Source organism: Aquarana catesbeiana, linkage group LG02 (genome assembly GCF_042186555.1).
Source record: "Aquarana catesbeiana isolate 2022-GZ linkage group LG02, ASM4218655v1, whole genome shotgun sequence".
Taxonomy (NCBI): Eukaryota; Metazoa; Chordata; class Amphibia; order Anura; family Ranidae; genus Aquarana; species Aquarana catesbeiana.
This window is the reverse complement of record NC_133325.1, coordinates 530417848-530435921: the sequence shown is the minus strand read 5'-3', so window position 1 is coordinate 530435921 and position 18074 is coordinate 530417848. Positions and strand designations below refer to the sequence as shown.

The following is an 18074-nucleotide window of genomic DNA, read 5'->3' as shown; positions in this document are numbered from 1 at the left end:
TGGTTGCAAGGAGGAAGGGCGTCCTTTGTCAAGTACGTTAGTGAACATGCTACTGACCGTGGTGGGTCTGTGCACAGTCTTTATGCAGACGTCCCCTACAATGACCCACCCCAAGTCAAGTCTTTGGGCAAAGGGAGCATTGCGAGGACCATTAATCTGTCCCCTTACTTTATGAACCTGCAAAATGTCTCTTCCCAGGAGAAGCATTAACTGAGCCTGCTCGTCATATTCTGGTAGGAGATGGGCCATGCGTTTCAGATGAGGCTGGTGAATTGCTGCATCTGGTGTAGGGATTTCTGACCAGTTGTTTGGAATCTGGTTGCACTCGAGTATGGTGGGTAAAGGTAGGCGAGTCCAACCGTCTATGGACTCTACACAGAAGGTGGTGGCTCTTCTCCCCGCCGTCGCAACAGTACCCGCACAAGTCTTTAGAAAGTAAGGGGAGCTTGGACCCCTAACACCAAAGGTGTCAAAGAATGTGGATTTAGCCATAGAGTGATTGCTTTGGTCATCTAAGAGTGCGTACATCTTGACAGCTTTGTTTCTGTGACCCATTGGACAAGCTCTATTAAGATCTTTGAACAAGACCTACCGCCTGCAGGATCTTTGCATACCTCAGTACACTGTGAGGTAACCACTTAGATGTTTGAACCAGTGTTCTCTTGCTCCTTGCCATGCTCGTTGGTATCACTAGCTCGCTGGGCGGTCCAAGGAGCAGGGCCTGGATGTAGTGCTGAGTTGTGGTCTGTGTTGTCACACTCTGTGCATGATACACTAACCTTGCAGTCCTTGGCAAAGTGTGATGTGGATGAACAGCACCTGAAGCATATGCGGTTCTCTCTTAGGAAGGCTTTGCTCTTCTAGAGACTTTTCCCTGAAGGTACTGCATTTTGGTAGAGGGTGCGGCTTCCTGTGTAGAGGGCACTGCTTGCTAGGGTCTCCGACTTTGTCCTCTAGGTAAAGGCTGTTGGAAGACCTATAGGAAAAATCTGTAGGAGAAACATGAGACTTGTTCACTGTCACTGGCATCCTGTGCTATTTGAAGCTAGGGGGTGTGACTGATGGCAGTATAAAGTCAAAGCTGGGATCATTCAAGAACTTAGCTTGCTCTGAAACAAAGTTTACGAAAACGTTGAATGGTGGAAATGGTACCTGGAACCTTTTCTTATGTTTAGAACCATATGTGACCCATCTTTGTTGTAGGTCGTAAGGAAGCTTCAGAATTAAAGGTTTAATCCCTCTGGCCGCATCCAGGGAGGCGAGACCCGGCAGGTCTCCCTCCTCTTTAGCAAGAAGTAGTTCCTCTAGCAAGTCGGCTAATTCTCGTAGTTTGTGATAACCCTTGCTAGGTATTCTGGGAAAGTCCTCAATCCTTTTAAAAAGTGCATGCTCTATAGTCTCTGTCGAGCCATAGCACTTTTCTAATCTGCTCCAAATCTTTTTAAGACCAGTCTCTGATTGTTTTACGTTAATGTTCCTGATTCTACTGGCATGTTCGGCAGAGTCTTTCCCAAGCCATTGGACTAGGAGGTCAATTTCTTCAGTGTGAGACAGGTCTAGACCTTTTATGGTATTTTGAAAGGACGACCGTCAGGACCGCTTTGTAATTTTCCGGCCGATCGTTAAACTTTACGAGACCTTTTGTGATTAAATCGCGTCTAGCGCAGAACTTGGCAAAGTCTGTTATAACTTGGTTGGTGTTAGAGCATGTTGGCGATTCACTACTGTAGTGGGAGTATGGTGTGCGACCATACCTGTCAGAAGTTTCTGCTTTAGGCCCTCTTGTCTCGTACCGTTGTGTAGTAGAAGGATTATTCTGATGCTGGTTTGGAGGTTGAGGGTCGTGGCATGCAGAAACGTAGGCTTGATCTGTAACGTGCTGGCGAGAGTTCTGCTGCTTGCAGCTCTGAGGAGTTTGGTTGCTCTCATGCTCTGTTACCTGCAGTTTTCGGTCTGTTTCTCCTACGATACTGTCTATTCCCTGTAGAGGAGAGGTATCGTAGGTTTATTTGAAGTTGTTGGTGCAAGTACACTGAAGTGCATTGCGAGGGATTCGGCTCTCCTTGTTCAGAGTAAAGCACATTGATCCGTTCACCACTGAGGCTCACGGCTGCTTCTAGGGCTTCTGCTTCAGCTATGGCAGTTGCAGCTTCCCTTTCTGTAGTGAGCTTCTCTAGTGCGACATCTAGACGTGTTTGTTCAAGCTTTATAGAGGCCTCTAGTGAGGCCCTCTCTTGCGCTTGCTTGGCTTCTAGCGAGGCCTTTTCTAACTTCAACTGCATTTCTTGTCGCGTCTTTGCCGCTTCGGCTTTCCCACGGGCGATGGCGGCTGCAACACTGGCTGTCACCGACTTGCTGGAACCATAAACTCGTGATCTGCTTTTGAGTAAGGATGTGCTACTGTGTGACATGGATGCTTGACTGAGTAGCGGCCTGTGGGAGCAGTAAGTGTATAGGGCTGCAGTCTCTGTATGCAGCTTGGCTGTATGAAAGTGGCTGTATAGTCAATTGCAGACTGTAGCTCTTCCGTGTGGCCAAAACCTCTTCCCCTTCTGCACTATTCGTAGAGTTCCTGGACGGAGTTTTACTGTCCTGGCCTTGCCTCCCGTACTCCCGGAGTCTATGGGTAGCTATCCAAGCAGATAACCTTTTTCTGCATACACAGTAATAGACTGCTGTTTCTTTTCTGTGTCTTTATTGGCACGTTGCAGATTTTAATACAAGTGTGAATGACACACGTGATATGTGGTAAAACTGAAAACAACAAGAATAATATAACATTACCATACAATAGTAAGCATCATATAAAATAACTGAAACAGCCTAATAGCCTGTGGAGGAGGAAGGGGAAGATTGCTTACCTCCGATGCCATGGATGGGGAGAGATAACATCTAGGCAGCTGGCATAATCTTGAAAATGCTGATCCCTAAGGGGTTTTCACTTCCTGACTAAAGAGGATGTGATGATTGTTATGTCACATCCTTTAAATGGCTAAACAGACATTATTAATGTTTGGCCAGTAGGTGGCACAAGCGTAACAGCTAACCTGGAACAGACATAATTTACAGCTTAATAATGCAACAACACAATATACAAATTAAATGACAAGGTGAATTCTCTTTTCTGAACCTCAGGAGAGAGAAGGGTATCCTGGAGACATAACAGTCATAGCCTTGCTGAGACAACAGGGGATTGCTGTGATTGGTGACCTGGCCGACTTGCTCCTTTGGGCAGAGTTTTGCTCGTCCCTGTTGGACATGGTGGAGGTGGACGTGCATTCCCACCAGGACTTCGGTGAATCCTGCATCTCGGGAAGTCTTTGTTGACCCCACCCAAGCACTTGGAGTCTTTAGGACCACCCTTCGATTCAGAGCCAGCCAAGGTGTAACACCTGCACAAATTCCAGTAGCCCTGATCTGCAGTCCAGCAGCTCTTGCCTTGCAGGCAGCCCTCCCTAGTGAAGGTTTTGGGCCTAATGATGGCTACCTTCAAGACGGTTCCATATACTCAGTTCCATACGAGAACACTGCATTTGAAAATCCTATCCAAATGGAACCGGTCTCCCGCTACCTTGGACATTCAAATGCACTGGGACCAATCAACGAGGGCCTTCTTCCTCTGGTGGTTGCGGTCTCCAGCCTTCTGGAGAGGGATCTTCCTTCCTTCCTTCCTTCCTTCCTTCCTTCCTTCCTTCCTCTTTGCTGGAATATGGTCATGATGGATGCCAGCCTGTCGGGCTGGAGACGAGTCCTGGGATCAGACTTGGCTCAGGATCGCTGGATTTTTGCAGAAGCCCACTTGCCCATCCATGTTCTGGAGCTTCGGGCGATGAGGGTGTCGCTAATACATTGGACAGCCTAAAGGGTCTACAGATCAAGATCCTGTCGGATAATTCACTGCGGTGGCGTATGTCATTCTCCAAGGAGGTGTGAAAAGTGCGGCGGCCCTGGAAGCATCTCGCATCCTGCGATGGGTGGAGCCGTTCGTTCTGGCTCTGTCCGTCATGCACATGCAAGGTGTCGGAAACTGGCAAGCGGACTATCTGTTGTCAGACGCTAGATAAGGGCAAGTGGTCCCTACATCCGGAGGTATTCTATCAGTTTGGTCATCATTGAGAGACACCAGACGTAAATCTGCTTGCGTCTTGCCTCAACCGGAAGGTTCCCACGTTCGTGGCAAGATTGTTAAACCCTCTGGTAGATGCAACAGGTGTGCCAGTGGCGCCGTAGGAGCAGTAAAATCTTATCTACACCTTTCCGCTCCTCTGTCTCATACCTCGTCTGTTGCACAGGATAGAGACCTAAAGGATTCCGGTCATCCTGGTGGCTCTGGACTGGCCTCCATGGTACGATGACAAGGTGCAGTTGGTGGCAGATGCTCCCTGGCGGCCGCCTATTGGAGGGGACTTTCTGTCCCGGGGGCTGATGTTTCACTCTGTTTTACCATTGTTGGCTTGATGGTGTGGCTGTTGTAAGCCAGGTTCAGATGGACAGTGGGTTGTCTGAAAGTAAGGTGTAGAAATTGCGCCAACTCCTAAAGCATATGTAGTGAAGCAGCCAACACAACAATCTGACCGTTGTACATGTAAAACTAATAAAAAAGTGTGGCGCTAACGAGTGATAGGACACGTGTTGTTAATCAGGTAACAGTGATCTCTATAAAGGAGTGTCAAATCCTAAAGTGTGTACTTATTATATTAGTGGTAATTATTTTACAAAATATCACAAAGAAATAAAAAATATAAGAATATGTCTAATAGCAGTAAATGCTAAGATGTGTGAAAGCAAATAGAAATAGTGAATACTAAATAACAACCTATATACCAATTGAGTGACAATTGTGCATAGGATAACATATTCCAAAAACCAATACAATAAAAAATTAGATATACAAAGTATCACAGTATACTAAGTGTATAGCTCAGCAAAGATAGTGTTCGTCTGGGCAAAAGCCAAAATGTGAACGTTAGAGTCCCTAAAAAGGGTAGGTATAAGTGAATACTGCAAGTCTGTTGCTAGATAGTTGGAGTGCTCATAATTAACCCCACAATCGTCTGGACATAGGCAGTCTTCATGTAAGATGACTAAAGGCAGTTTTGAAGGGATCCTTAAATACAGATGGAATCTTCACTTATGTAGATGGTTTCAACATGGAGAATGAAAAGCAAAAGGATGCCCTTACCAGATGGGGTGGACTCACAAGCCCTTGGCGGTGAGTCGAGCGAGCTTGTACCGTCAAGCGGTATGGGACGACAATCCGTATGGAGATCTTGTATGGAGTCTCATCAGAAGTCATCGGATGGTATACCAAATCGGGATCAGGAACCTCCAGGATTCTGCTTCGGTCACCGAGTGGTCGTTTCCTCAGTGGCCCATCGCATGAATGAGTAAACAGAGGAAAGAAAACTTCCACATAGTGTAAATCCTTTTTTTAAAAACGTTGTAGCGTTTTATTGAGGAGTACTTTCCAAAAAGTTACAACATAGGGCAGTAAAAACTCGGCTCAAAATAACAGAGTAAATAAAAAGATATAAAAAATTGTATAGAATAGCGCAGTGAGTGATGGTGGGGTATATTTCATAGAAACCCGACGCGTTTCGCCTCCAAAGGCTTCTGCTGGGGTATGAATTAGCCCCCCAAACAACTGTCTGCTTCAGTGATCTCTACTCTGTTAAAGGCTCGTAAGTCTACCTTCCGGGAAGATTTCTCATTGCATCTAGGCGGCCTATATTGTTTAATGAGAAGCCCTGGAGTTCCATCCTCACTTTTCTCGGTGGCTAAGGTATTGGCCTTTTTGCAACGTGGTGTGGATCAGAAGCTTGCTTTGAGTATGATCAAAGCCCAAGTCTCTGCTCTGGTTACTTTCTTTCAGCGTCCCTTGGCCATGCATTCCTTGGTCCGCAGCTTCATTCAAGGAGTTCCCCATGTGGTGCCCCCCTGTGTGTTCCCTGTTGCCATGTGGACCTTGAATTTGGTGTTTTCAGCTCTTCTGATGCCTCCCTTTGAACACATCAGGGTTATTTCCTTGCTTATGCTCTTGCAGAAAGTTGCCTTCCAAAGGTGGTGTCGGATTTTAACTTGAAAGAGGACATTATCCTTTCTTCCCCGTGTCCTTGGCTATCACACCTAAGGAAGTGGCCCTGTACTCCTTGGACAGGGTTCACGTGTTTTTCTGTCGGCTGCCTTTTGGAGGTCCGATTCTCTTTGCTCATTGGCAGTCCAAAGAAAAGCATGATGGTCTCTTCTGCCCTTTTTTTTTGTTGAATTTGGCAGATAATTGTGCAGGCATATGCCTTTTTAAGGGGCTGAAATCACCCTTCCCTGTTGCAGCACAATCCACCATGGTGGTTAGCACCTCCTGGGTGTTCCAACATCTGTTGTGCACAAACAGCGACCTAGTCGTCTTGTGCACACGTTTATTAATTCTATAAAGTTGATGTGCTGGCATCCTTGGATGCTAGTTTTGGCAGCAAAGTTTTGAAGTTGGCTGTTTAGGACTCTCAGGCACCTCTTGGGGTGGTTCGGAGTGCTGACATGTTGTCCTGGGTTATTTCTCCATTAGTTGATTTGCTCAACCCCCATTGTGGCACTGCTTGGGGGCATCCCTGTTTGGTAATGGATAAAGAGGAAGCAGCTGTGTCCTTCAATGAATGTAAGAGAAAGCGGGATTTTTTGTTACTTACCGTAAAATCCCTTTCTCTGAGTTCATTGACAGACACAGCACCCTCCCCTCTATGGAAATTCTCCATCGACACTGCTTGTGACTGACTGGAGGCCTATAGTAAAGAGGAATTGCCCATATGAGGTGCTGAGTCTTTTTTTTTTTTCTGCTTAGTGTCCTGCTCCTGTAGCTGGGGCTATAAAACCCCCATTTTGTAATGAATAAAGAAGCAGCTATGTCCGTCAATGTGCTCCAAAGAAGGGGATTTTATGGTGAGTAACAAAAAAATCCTGCTTTTGTAGTCTTCGAAAGATTTTTTTCCAGTAGTTCCATGGGGATTGAGGTCTGTGACCAGTATTGAGGTACTAGCACACAAACGCAAATGTGCATAGATTAGTCTAGTGTAAAAAGCATGGCATTTACCTATGGCTTGGGAGCCGCAGGTGGGGCTTTACTGTCTGTCATAGAAGTGAATAGATGTTGGTGAGCGGGCACTTGCCCACCTTAAAGAAACGTTGCTTTATCTGTGCCTACACCTGTAGAACCCGTGTTACACTTACACCCTGCTGAGCAGCCACAGTATCCATCTTGCTTACCAGGATACTGCCAGCATACTGTACATCACTTTTGCCTGCCAGGATATCTCTAAACACACCTTGCTCATCCTGCCACACAGGACACCAAGTGCACCAACACAGCTAGCTGAAGACACCGGACATCTCCATTGTGAGGACTTCCCTGTTTCTTCTTCATTTAGCAGTGACTCAGTAATCATAGTTTGTACTCACTAAGAAGAAACTCTAACTCTAAGCCTAAAGTCGATAATTCACATTGTTGCCTGTTGCATCATGTGTTTACCGCCTGGGCCTGTGATTTCAGGATTTTAGGGAAATAGACTGACCTTCAACAAGCCAGTTCTGTTTCCCTTCATGCACATAGCCCACATTAGAGCCATTTAACCTAGTTTGATTGTGATATTTGAAATTCACACGTGGTTTGTGTTATACTGTTATAAATCAGTCTTGTAATTTCTGACTACTGGGTTACCCTATTACTGTTTGATGGTGGAAAGTCTCCCAGTAAACAAACTTTCTGGTTCATCACAGGTTGTGTCTATTTATCACCGTGCTTGCATAACACTGTTTACTAGGTGTTCCACTCGCCCCCCCCCCCCAGCATCCTGCTAGAAATGCAAACACGTGATGTCCCTGTCAGTGGCGGAGTTTAGCATGTGTAGTGCTGCAGCAAGGGTTAATTGATCATCGGGCACTTGCTGAGCTCATGCTGTTCACCGTCGGAATGTTGGGCTCGGACTGTTCTATACCACCAGCTTTGGACACAGTAGGAGTAGTGGTCCCGCCCACCCCGCCAGGCAGCATTGAGCACAGTGGGAGAGTCGCTATTAGTCCCACCCACCGCTCCCGCTGTGTTCAGTGCTGCCTGGTGGTATAGAACTATGTCAGTCCGAGCCCAACAGCCCAGTGGTGAACAGCATGAACTTGGCGCGTGCCAATGATGTATTAACTCTTGCTGCAGCACTACACACGCTACACTCCACCACTGACAAGGACATCATGTGTTTGCATTTTTGCAAATTTCTTTTGGCTTGCTTGCAGTGCTTCCCACCTTGGGTTTCGGGGAAGGAGCTTTGCCTGGGCCCTGGCTTGCAGAATGTAAGGCTTGCATAGAGAAGACTTACCACTACTGTGTTAATTCTGGCATTCTTTTGGTCATACTAGGCCGGGGGCCCACAACCACCAGGCCACGGATCGGTGTGGGTCTGTGACCTCTATGCCACCGGGTCGCAAAAGCTGCACTGTAAGAGCGGTAGCGGGCAAGCAGAGAGATGACATCATCTTTCACCGCCCGCCCTGCATCACCACTACCCTCATGTGCCAGTTTACATGCTCGGGTGCCATAGTGTTGGGATGAGGCAGAGAGAAGGGTTGTCTTTCAGGCAGGTGACAAGCTGCATCTGGTGGCAAGTGACAAGCTGCATCTGGTGGCAGGTAACATGGCAAATGACACGCTGCATCTGGTGGCAGGCAACGTGGCAAGTGACCTGCATCTGGTGGCAGGCAACATGGCAAGTGACATGCTGCATCTGGTGGCAAGTGACAGGTGACATGGCAAGTGACAAGCTGCATCTGGTGACAGGCGATGGTGGCAAGTTCCAAGCTGCACCATGTGGCAAGTGGCTGCATTGTAAGAGGGGCGGCGGGCAAGCAGAGAGATAACATCATCTCTCACCGCCCACCCTGCATCACCGTTGTTCTACCCTCATTTCCCAGTTTACAAGCTTGGGTGCAATAGCGTTGGGATGAGGCAGAGAGAAGGGTTGTCTTTCAGGCAGGTGACAAGCTGCATCTGATGGCAAGTGACCAGCTGCATCTGGTGGCAGGCGACATGGCAAATGACACGCTGCTTCTGGTGGCAGGCAACATGGCAAGTGAAATGCTGCATCTGGTGGCAAGCATCAGGCAACGTGGCAATTGACGAGCTGCATCTGGTGGCAGGAGACGTGGCATGTGACACACTGCATCTGATGGCAGGCGACGTGGCATGTGACACACTGCATCTGATGGCAGGCGACGTGGCATGTGACATGCTGCATCTGGTGGCAGGCACCATGGCAAGTGACGGGCTGCATCTGGTGACAGGTGACCGTGGCAAGTGACATGCTGTATCTGGTGGCATGCGACGCGACAAGCAGCATCTGGTGGCAGGTGACGGTTGGAGGTGACACACTCAGGGCTCCCACTGATTCTGCATTATGGTGAGTATGAACTATTTAATTTTATAATGCAATGTAATAATAGAAATAATGCGCTAAAATCATCCTGACATTTTTTGGGATTTGGGATTTGCTTGTGGAATCGCATGAGATTCCAAAGTGCACTGCAATGCTTGCAAAACGCAGCATACATATTTGCCATTCATTTTTATTGGCACCAAATCGCAGTGTGGTTTTGCTGCGATTGTCGCTCAAAAGAAGCTCCTGCTCATTTTTCAGCGACAAGCTTCACGTGATGCTGTTTGACATGTGATAAATTGCATGACAATTGTGCCAAAACTGCACCATATTTTAGGTGCCATTAAAAATAAATGGCACACAAACGCCTGTGCTGCATTTGGCCAGCATTACAATGTGATTTGGAATCGTAGGCAGAATCGCAGTGATTCTGTCAGTGATCCCAAATCGCTAGATGTGAACTGGGCCTTAAACACTTGATGTCATGAACATCATTGTGTTCAAGCAATTATACCACGGCCATGGCTGCAGCTGTCAGCCATAATCCCAGTGTCATTTATTCTGCGATGCCCTACACTGTAAAAGCGATCCTAGTGACTAATTAGCTGCTTGATTGCTTTTACAAGTGGCAGGTGGGGTCATCCGCTCCCGCTGCTCTCTGGTGCTTTTCCAGGCTCTTCTGGCCCTCTGGGGAGCCTGGCATTCTATCTGGTAGTTGATGCAGCTAGCCATAGATGTGATGGAGGACCAGAATGTCGCAGATCATCACTATGGTCTAGGAGACCATAAGCAATGAGTATTTTGTCACTTCCGGTTTGGGAAAATGTACACAAGACCTTTTTAGGGGAGGAAAAAAAATGTTTTTTTAGGCACTCCCGTCCCGCCTTATGCAGAGACGAGTGCAGAGACGAACACATATGTTGGTTGCACACGCATATGTAAACAGTGTTCGCACCACACATGTGAGGTATTGCCACAAATATTATGATAAGAGGTTACTGGTAACTTTTTTAATTTTAAAGCTATACATGTTGGGTATCTATTTGCTCAGCACAACATCATCTTTTATTTAAAAAAAAAATGGCTATAGTGTTTTCCACATGAAAATTAACTGAAGTGTATTTTTTCCAAAAAAATTGTGTTTAGAAAACCACTTCACATATACCATGTGACATAAAAAACTGCAACGATCGCCATTTTATTCTCTAAGCGAGAAGTGTCAGAATAGGCCTGGTCTTTAAGTGGTTAATGAAATTGACTGAGGCTGGGCTTTTTCCATTGCTGTTGTGTTACTGACAGTTCAGCCTAGCACTGCCAGCCATGCTGTGGTGCTCACTGGGTTACCCCTTAGCTCTCTGACTCAGCAGTGAGCACCACAACGTGGCTGCCAGAGCCAGGCTGGACTGATTAAACCTCTGTTCACAATATGATCCACATATGAATCACACAGGAACCACACCACATTCCTGTTCAGTACACATGCGCTTCAGGGCGGTGCGATTTGGGCCCATTCATTTTAAACAGGCTCAGATCACACCAAGTCGTGCATGCACAAATTTTGGAATTGCACTGCAACCGGATTGCATGGTTGTTTTGTACCATGCAATTCAGTGCAGGCAAATGCCATGTGTTTGCAACCTGTGTTTGGGGTGTCAGTGCAATCTTAACGACACCCCAAACACAGGTTGCAAATGCATTGCATTTGCCTGCACCGGGTTTCATGGTACAAAACAACCATGCAATAATATTTCCAATCTCTATGAACTTGGTGCAATTAATTTTATTTAAAAAGACCTTTACTTGGTACCTGCTGCTAAACCCCCCACCCCCAAGAACAAAAAAAATTATCTACAAGTAGTATAAAATAAAAAGTTTGTATTTCTTTTAGTTTTGACATTGTAGGAGGTGTCCCCCCCCCCTTTCTTACCTTCTAAACAAATGTTTTCTTTTGATTATTAGACATTTTAGTATCAGTTCCTGTATGTCATCACTTTTTTTTTTAGGAAGTAGTTGCAGCAGTCAAAGAATTCTTGTCTTTTTCAGTTCAGGTTCCAAGACTTTTGAAGGATCGACTGGGATTGCCACCAGAACAGAACAGCACAGAAACAGGTAATTTTAAAAACTTTTAGTCAAAATGGAAATTGCCATTTACATTTTCTCTTGTAACGCTGACTGTGTTTACAGAGATCTGTGTTTGAACAAAATTCAAACGTGCATGCTTGTCTCAGTAACAAAGAAAATAGCATACAGTGGAGGAGATTTTCTAAAACTGGTTCAGCTGTGCATAGTAACCAATCGGCTTCTAACTTCAGCTTGTTCAGTTAAAGTTTGATGATAAAACTTGGAAGCTGATTGGTTACTATACACAGCTGGGGAGTTTATCTGATTTTGAACATATTTTTGCTCATGTGCATTTTAATATATTATTTGCACAAATTTTAACAGGCAGATAAAATGCAGTGCAACTTTTAGGAGGAACCTCTGCACCAACATGCAGTGCAACTTTTAGGAGGAACCTCTGCACCAACATTGCCCCCCCCCCCAAAAAAAAAATCCTGATTACTGCTTTATCTTGAGCAGCAGAGAGGCTAGCAGCACTAGAGACGTCCGTTCGAAACCCAAGCACGGCACTACATGCACAGAGTTTGCATGTTCTCCCTGTTCCTGCATGGATCTTCCCCTATGCTCCAAAGACACACTGATAGGTTAATTGGCTCCTGTGTAAATTGGCCCTAGTATGTGAATGAATGTGAGTTAGGGACCTTAGATTGTAAACTGCTTGAGGGCAGGGACTGATTGCATTTGTAAAGAGATGCATAAAATTGATGGTGCTCCTGTAATAAAAATTGTATACAGTACAGGACACAGGCTGAATATTCATAGACCCTTGGTTATAAGCTGGTACCTTCAGGTGCCTGGGCAATGGCAAAGCTTTGCTGGACACACCCCTTAGACAATCGGCCTATCCGACCGAGGCAGATTTTTCTGCAACTACTGTATGTCAGATTTTCTTGGACAACTAATGGCTTTAATATAGCCACCACTGTCCAGAAAGCACCAAGCTCCTTCACCCCTAGCATCTTTGTTGGTGTCAGAAAGTGAAATCCCCCCTGAAGGACGCAGACATTGAAAGAGATGAGAAGGACCCAAAAGTCATGTTAGAGGCCACAGAAGATTTTTCACCCCCAGCCTCTCATACACTTATACAACGGCTTCACAAAATATGCTTGCCATTGTAGATATACTAAAGGGAAAAAATCAATGCAGCGCTAAACATAAAATTCAGGGATGAGTGATCCATCCAATTGTGACTATCAACTGTGCAACGTGATAGTGTATAGCTAGATGTAGAAAAATGCAAAAAACCAAATATAATATTATGGTGAGTCCATGATCATATCAGTGACCAATAACGTGGACATTATGGTCATATGAAGGTGAATAGTATGAATGTTGGATGAATGAGAGGTTTCTCAAAGGTGATACGTGGTTCACAGAGGTGGTGTTCCAGTACTCAATATCCACAGCAGAAAATAAATTGAGCAAATACGCTTACCGGAACTGGCGGACACGTTTGCCGTACGGCTAGGTGTCATACAGGCTTGAGGATCGATCGATCGATCCAAATGGATGTAGAGGCGTATGCGGCAGGCTCCACTGATTCCTTAGTAGCACTGGTAAACGGCCTGGGGACAGCAGCTGTTCAAAGTCCAGTTACAGGCACTTCTCCAACAGGTGTATATTGGAGGAATACATCTTTCACATAGCCATCATAGGGACATAGGAAAGGAAAAAAAGGCTCCACATAGTGCTTAAATCCGAGAAAGCAGGTTTATTAAAACCAAACAGGGTAAAAAATCCAAATAACAGCAGCCAGGATAAAAGTGATCACAATAGAGAATAGCGTGGTACCAGGAACAAAAATCAATTGCAACCCGACATGTTTCGGACTAGAGGTCCTTCTACTGGGGCATATTTGCTATATGCCCCAGTAGAAGGACCTCTAGTCCGAAACATGTCGGGTTGCAATTGATTTTTGGTCCTGGTACCATGCTATTCTCTATTGTGATCACTTTTATCCTGGCTGCTGTTATTTGGATGTTATTTGGATTTTTTACCCTGTTTGGTTTTAATAAACCTGCTTTCTGCTGTACTGGAACACCACTACTGTGAACCACGTATCACCTTTGAGAAACCTCTCATTCATACTATTCACCTTCATTGAACATTCATATGACCATAATGTCCACGTTATTGGTCGCTGATATGATCATGGACTCACCATAATATTATATTTGGTTTTTTGCATTTTTCTACATCTAGCTATACACTATCACGTTGCACAGTTGATAGTCACAATTGGATGGATCACTCATCCCTGAATTTTATGTTTAGCGCTGCATTGCTTTTTTTCCTTTACTGTTCACATTGTCACTACTTTGTTGATGCTGGTTGCTACATGTGTCAATTGACCCTTTTTTACAGTAGCGCAACTACGTTGTTATTTTATATTGTAGATATACTCACTTCTGCTGTGCGCAAAAGCCTAGGCATAGTTGCAATTGATTTTCTTCTATTTTACCATGCTCTTTTGGGTACTAAGAGGACCTGCTAAGTGAAAAATAAATTCCTCATTCATTAACAAATGGGATGGGCAATTTACAACAATTGGGTTAACCTTGAAAAGATTTTCCCTCCCTCCCTAGAATCATTGCTAAACTTTATCCAATGGAAAAAGTTTATAAACTATAAAGTGGTTTGTTCTGGTAGCAAATCCTACTATCTCCGTCTTCAGCAAACATCCTACTGTGCCTATAGAAGATGTTCCTTCATTTAAAGATTCTGCTGACAGAATAGTTGACCACTCTTTGGCAGAGCAATTTCAGACACTGCCCTCCATCAAGTCATGACACAGATCTCCAGAATTGCTTTCTCTCCATATGCTCAGAATCTTGTGACTTAAAGAGTAAACCCTGATAGGTTTTACTTCCTCTTTTTTCCCCTGCAAATTAAAAGCATAATAAGCTAGTATGCATCGCATACTAGCCCATTATGTGGCACTTACATGCAAACGAAGCCCGCTTTGTCCCCGCTGGTGGCCGCATCCATCTTCGCCCCTCTTCCTTCCGGGGCCAGAGACTCTGGTTCTGTGACTGGGCGAAGTCGTGTGACGCATGCGCGCGGGAGCCGTCAGTCATGGCACTTGCTAAGTGAAGAAACGGCACGGAGGGCACAAGTGTATATGGTAAATATCCCCTATACCGTGCAGGTTTAGGAGATATTTACAGTACCTACAGGAAAACCTTATTATAGGCTTACCTGTAGGTACAAGTGGTGTAACTAGGTTAACAGCCACTTTAAAGCCTGGTCATCTGAAGCCACCTGCACACATACCCTCACATGTATGCTCTTTAAAGGAGGATATTTATTTGTTTAGACACGAGATAAATTCATAAAAAGATGTCAAGAGAAAAAGCCCTTCCACTTTGAAAGTTTCCTAAACCTTCTTCCTTGGGGGCCTCTGCCTCCTCCAATGAGAGCGTCCCACCGCTTTTCTCAGGCTTCATCTTCAAGTCCAAAACGCAGTCCTTCCCTTTGTTGTAAGAGTTGGAACACAAAACCTACTAAATCCACCTCAAAACCCTATTTACAATTATAGTGGCTCCCACTCCTCAGAGTGGAGGGACGTTTGTTAGTTTTGTCTTTCTCTGGGTCCCAGATGTCCCAGACCTTTGGGTTCAATCAGTAGTTTCAAAGTGGTAAAAAATAGAGTTTAAAACTGTACCCCTCATTGCTTTCTTCACTCAAACCAAGACAATCAGTTTTGCAAGACCATCCTGAACCATTTCTTGTCTTGATCACGTGATGGCTGTGTCCAATCACAGCCTTCACATAGTGTAAACTGAGACACGTGTCTGTGTTAGCTCTCCTTGCTGAGCTCAGTGTGGCGGGGGGATGCTGCAGCCTTCGTGACAGCTCTGTGTAACTGATGATTTTACTGTTCAGTTACACAGAGATCACACAGACTGCAACCATCCCCACATGGTACTCCAAGCACCATCTGTCTCTGTCCAAGTGTCCCATGAGCATCTGTACCAGTGTCCCGTGAACATCTTTACCAGTGCACAAAACATCTGTCACAGTGTACCAGTGTCCCATGAACTTCTGTATCAGTGCACAAAAACATCTGCAATAGTGTTCCATTGCAACATCAACATCTGTCAGTGTACAAGTGCACAAAAACATCTGTCGGTGTACCAGTGTCCCACCAATAAAAATTTAAAGCGACAACGCCCCCCCCCCCCAAAATGTGCTTGTGTGCAAAGGCGAGCGCACATGTTGCTCCCATACACATACGTAAACGGCGATCACACCTCACGTGAGGTATCGCCATGAATGTCAGAGTGAGAGAAATAATTCTAGCACCAGACCTCCTGTGTAACTCTAGTACATCAGGTGTAATCAATTTTCAATGAAATTTATGAAGAAAAATAGCTTTTTTTGGTATTTTTTCATTTGTAGCACAAAAAGTAAAAAACCCAGTGGTGGTTAAACACCACCAAAAGAAAGCTCTATTTGTGTGAAAAAAAATTATAAAAATATCATATGGGTACAGTGTTGAATGACAGAGTAATTATCATTCCAAGCGCAACAGCACTGAAAACTGAAAATTGGCCTGGTATGGAAGTAGGTAAAAGTGCCCAGTATTGAGGTGGTTAATAAATAAAAATACCAATCTGTCTACTAATTTTTTTGAGTATGAGAGTCTATCAGCATTGCACATCTTGACTTGGCAATATTTGCCCACTCTTCTTTGCAAAAACACTCCAAATCTGTCAGATTGCAAGGGCATCTCCTGTGCACAGCCTTCTTCAGATCGCCCCACAGATTTTTAATCGGATTCAGGTCTGGGCTCTGGCTGGGCCATTCCAAAACTTTAATCTTCTGGTCAAGCCATTTCTTTGTTGATTTGGATGTATGCTTTGGGTCGTTGTCTTTCTGAAATATGAATTTCCTCTTCATGTTCAGCTTTCTAGCAGAAGTCTGAAGGTTTTGTGCCAATATTGACTGGTATTTGGAACTGCTCATAATTCCCTCTACCTTGACTAAGGCCCTTGTTCCAGCTGAAGAAAAATAGCCCCAAAGCATGATGCTTCCACCATAATGCTTCACGGTGGGTATGGCGTTCTTTTGGTGATGTGCAGTTTTGTTTTTTTGCGCCAAACATATCTTTTGGAATCATGGCCAAAAAGTTCAACCTTGGTTTCATCAGACCATAGCAAATTGTCCCACATGCTTTCAGGAGACTTCAGATGTGTTTTTACAAAATGTAGTCAGGCTTGGATGTTTTTCTTTGTAAGAAAAGGCTTCCATCTTGCCACTGTACCCCATAGGCCAGACATATGAAGAATATGGGAGATTGTTTCAAAGGTACCACACAGCCAGTACTTGCCAGATATTCCTGCAGCTCCTTCAATGTTACTATAGGCCCCTTGGCAGCCTCCCTGACCAGTTTTCTTGTCTTTTCATCAGTTTTGGAGGGATGTCCAGTTCTTGGTTATGTCACTGTTGTGCCATATTTTCTCCACTTGATGACTGTCTTCACTGTGTTCCATGGTATATCTAATACCTTGGAAACTATTTTGTACCCTTCTCCTGACTTATACCTTTTAACAATGAGATCCCTCTGATGCTTTGGAAGTTCTCTGAGGACCATGACTTTTGCTGTAGGATGCGACTAAGGTAATGTCAGGAAAGACCTACAAGAACAGCTGAACTTTATTTGGGGTTAATCAGAGGCACTTTAAATGATGGCAGGTGTGTACTGACTCCTATTTAACATGAGTTTTAATGTGATTGCCTTACTCTGAAAACCGCTACATCCCCAGTTATAAGAGGGTGGGCACACTTATGCAACCACATTATTTTAGTTTTACCCCTCCCCCCCAACTGAAAAAGATTTCAGTTTGTTTTTCAATTGAGTTGTACATTTTCTAGGTCACGTTAAAGATGGAAAAGTTCTGAAATGATCTATGTCTAATTTTTTTACATCACAGAAACCTGACATTTTAACAGGGGTGTATAGACTTTATATCCACTGTATGTACATTGCAAGGATTATAACAACCTTTGTTACAGATTTTTACCTTTGTTATTCTAACCACTTGACGACCGCCTCACGCCGATGTACGTCGGCAAGGTGGCACGGACAGGCAGAATCACGTACATACACGTGATCTGCCTTCCGTGATCTGCCCCCCCCCCGGTGCCAGAGGCGGTCGCCATCTCTTCCCGGGCGATGAGAGGTGAGGGGGAGGCCATCCATTCGTGGCCACCCCCTCCCGATCGCTCCCGGCGAATGAAAATCCTTCCTGTGTCTCTAATGTAAACAGAGGCACAGGAAGTGATGTCATCCCTCCTCGAGCCGGTCTTTTTGATCCGGCGCCGAGGAGAGAAGACATCCAAGTAAGTGCACCAACACTACACTGTCAGTAGAACACGCCAGGCAAACTTTTCACCCCCCGATCACCCCCCTGTACCCCCTGTCACACTGACACCAATAGCAGTTTTTTTTTTTTTTTTGCATTGGTGTCAGTTTGTGACAGTTATAAGTGTTAGGGCAGTTAGGTTAGCCCCCTTTAGGTCTGAGGTACCCCCCTT

General features: G+C 45.0%; 1 protein-coding gene across 7 annotated transcripts in view; it reads left to right on the top strand.

The window, feature by feature from the left end:
* Positions 1 to 18074, top strand: part of ZC3H11A (zinc finger CCCH-type containing 11A) — a 754301-nt gene that overhangs the window by 461758 nt on the left and 274469 nt on the right. For all 7 annotated transcript variants that reach the window (XM_073615852.1, XM_073615851.1, XM_073615846.1 and 4 more), the window contains one exon: positions 11457 to 11522. In XM_073615852.1, coding sequence (XP_073471953.1) covers positions 11457 to 11522 — 66 coding nt within the window. The remainder of the gene's footprint in view (positions 1 to 11456; positions 11523 to 18074) is intronic.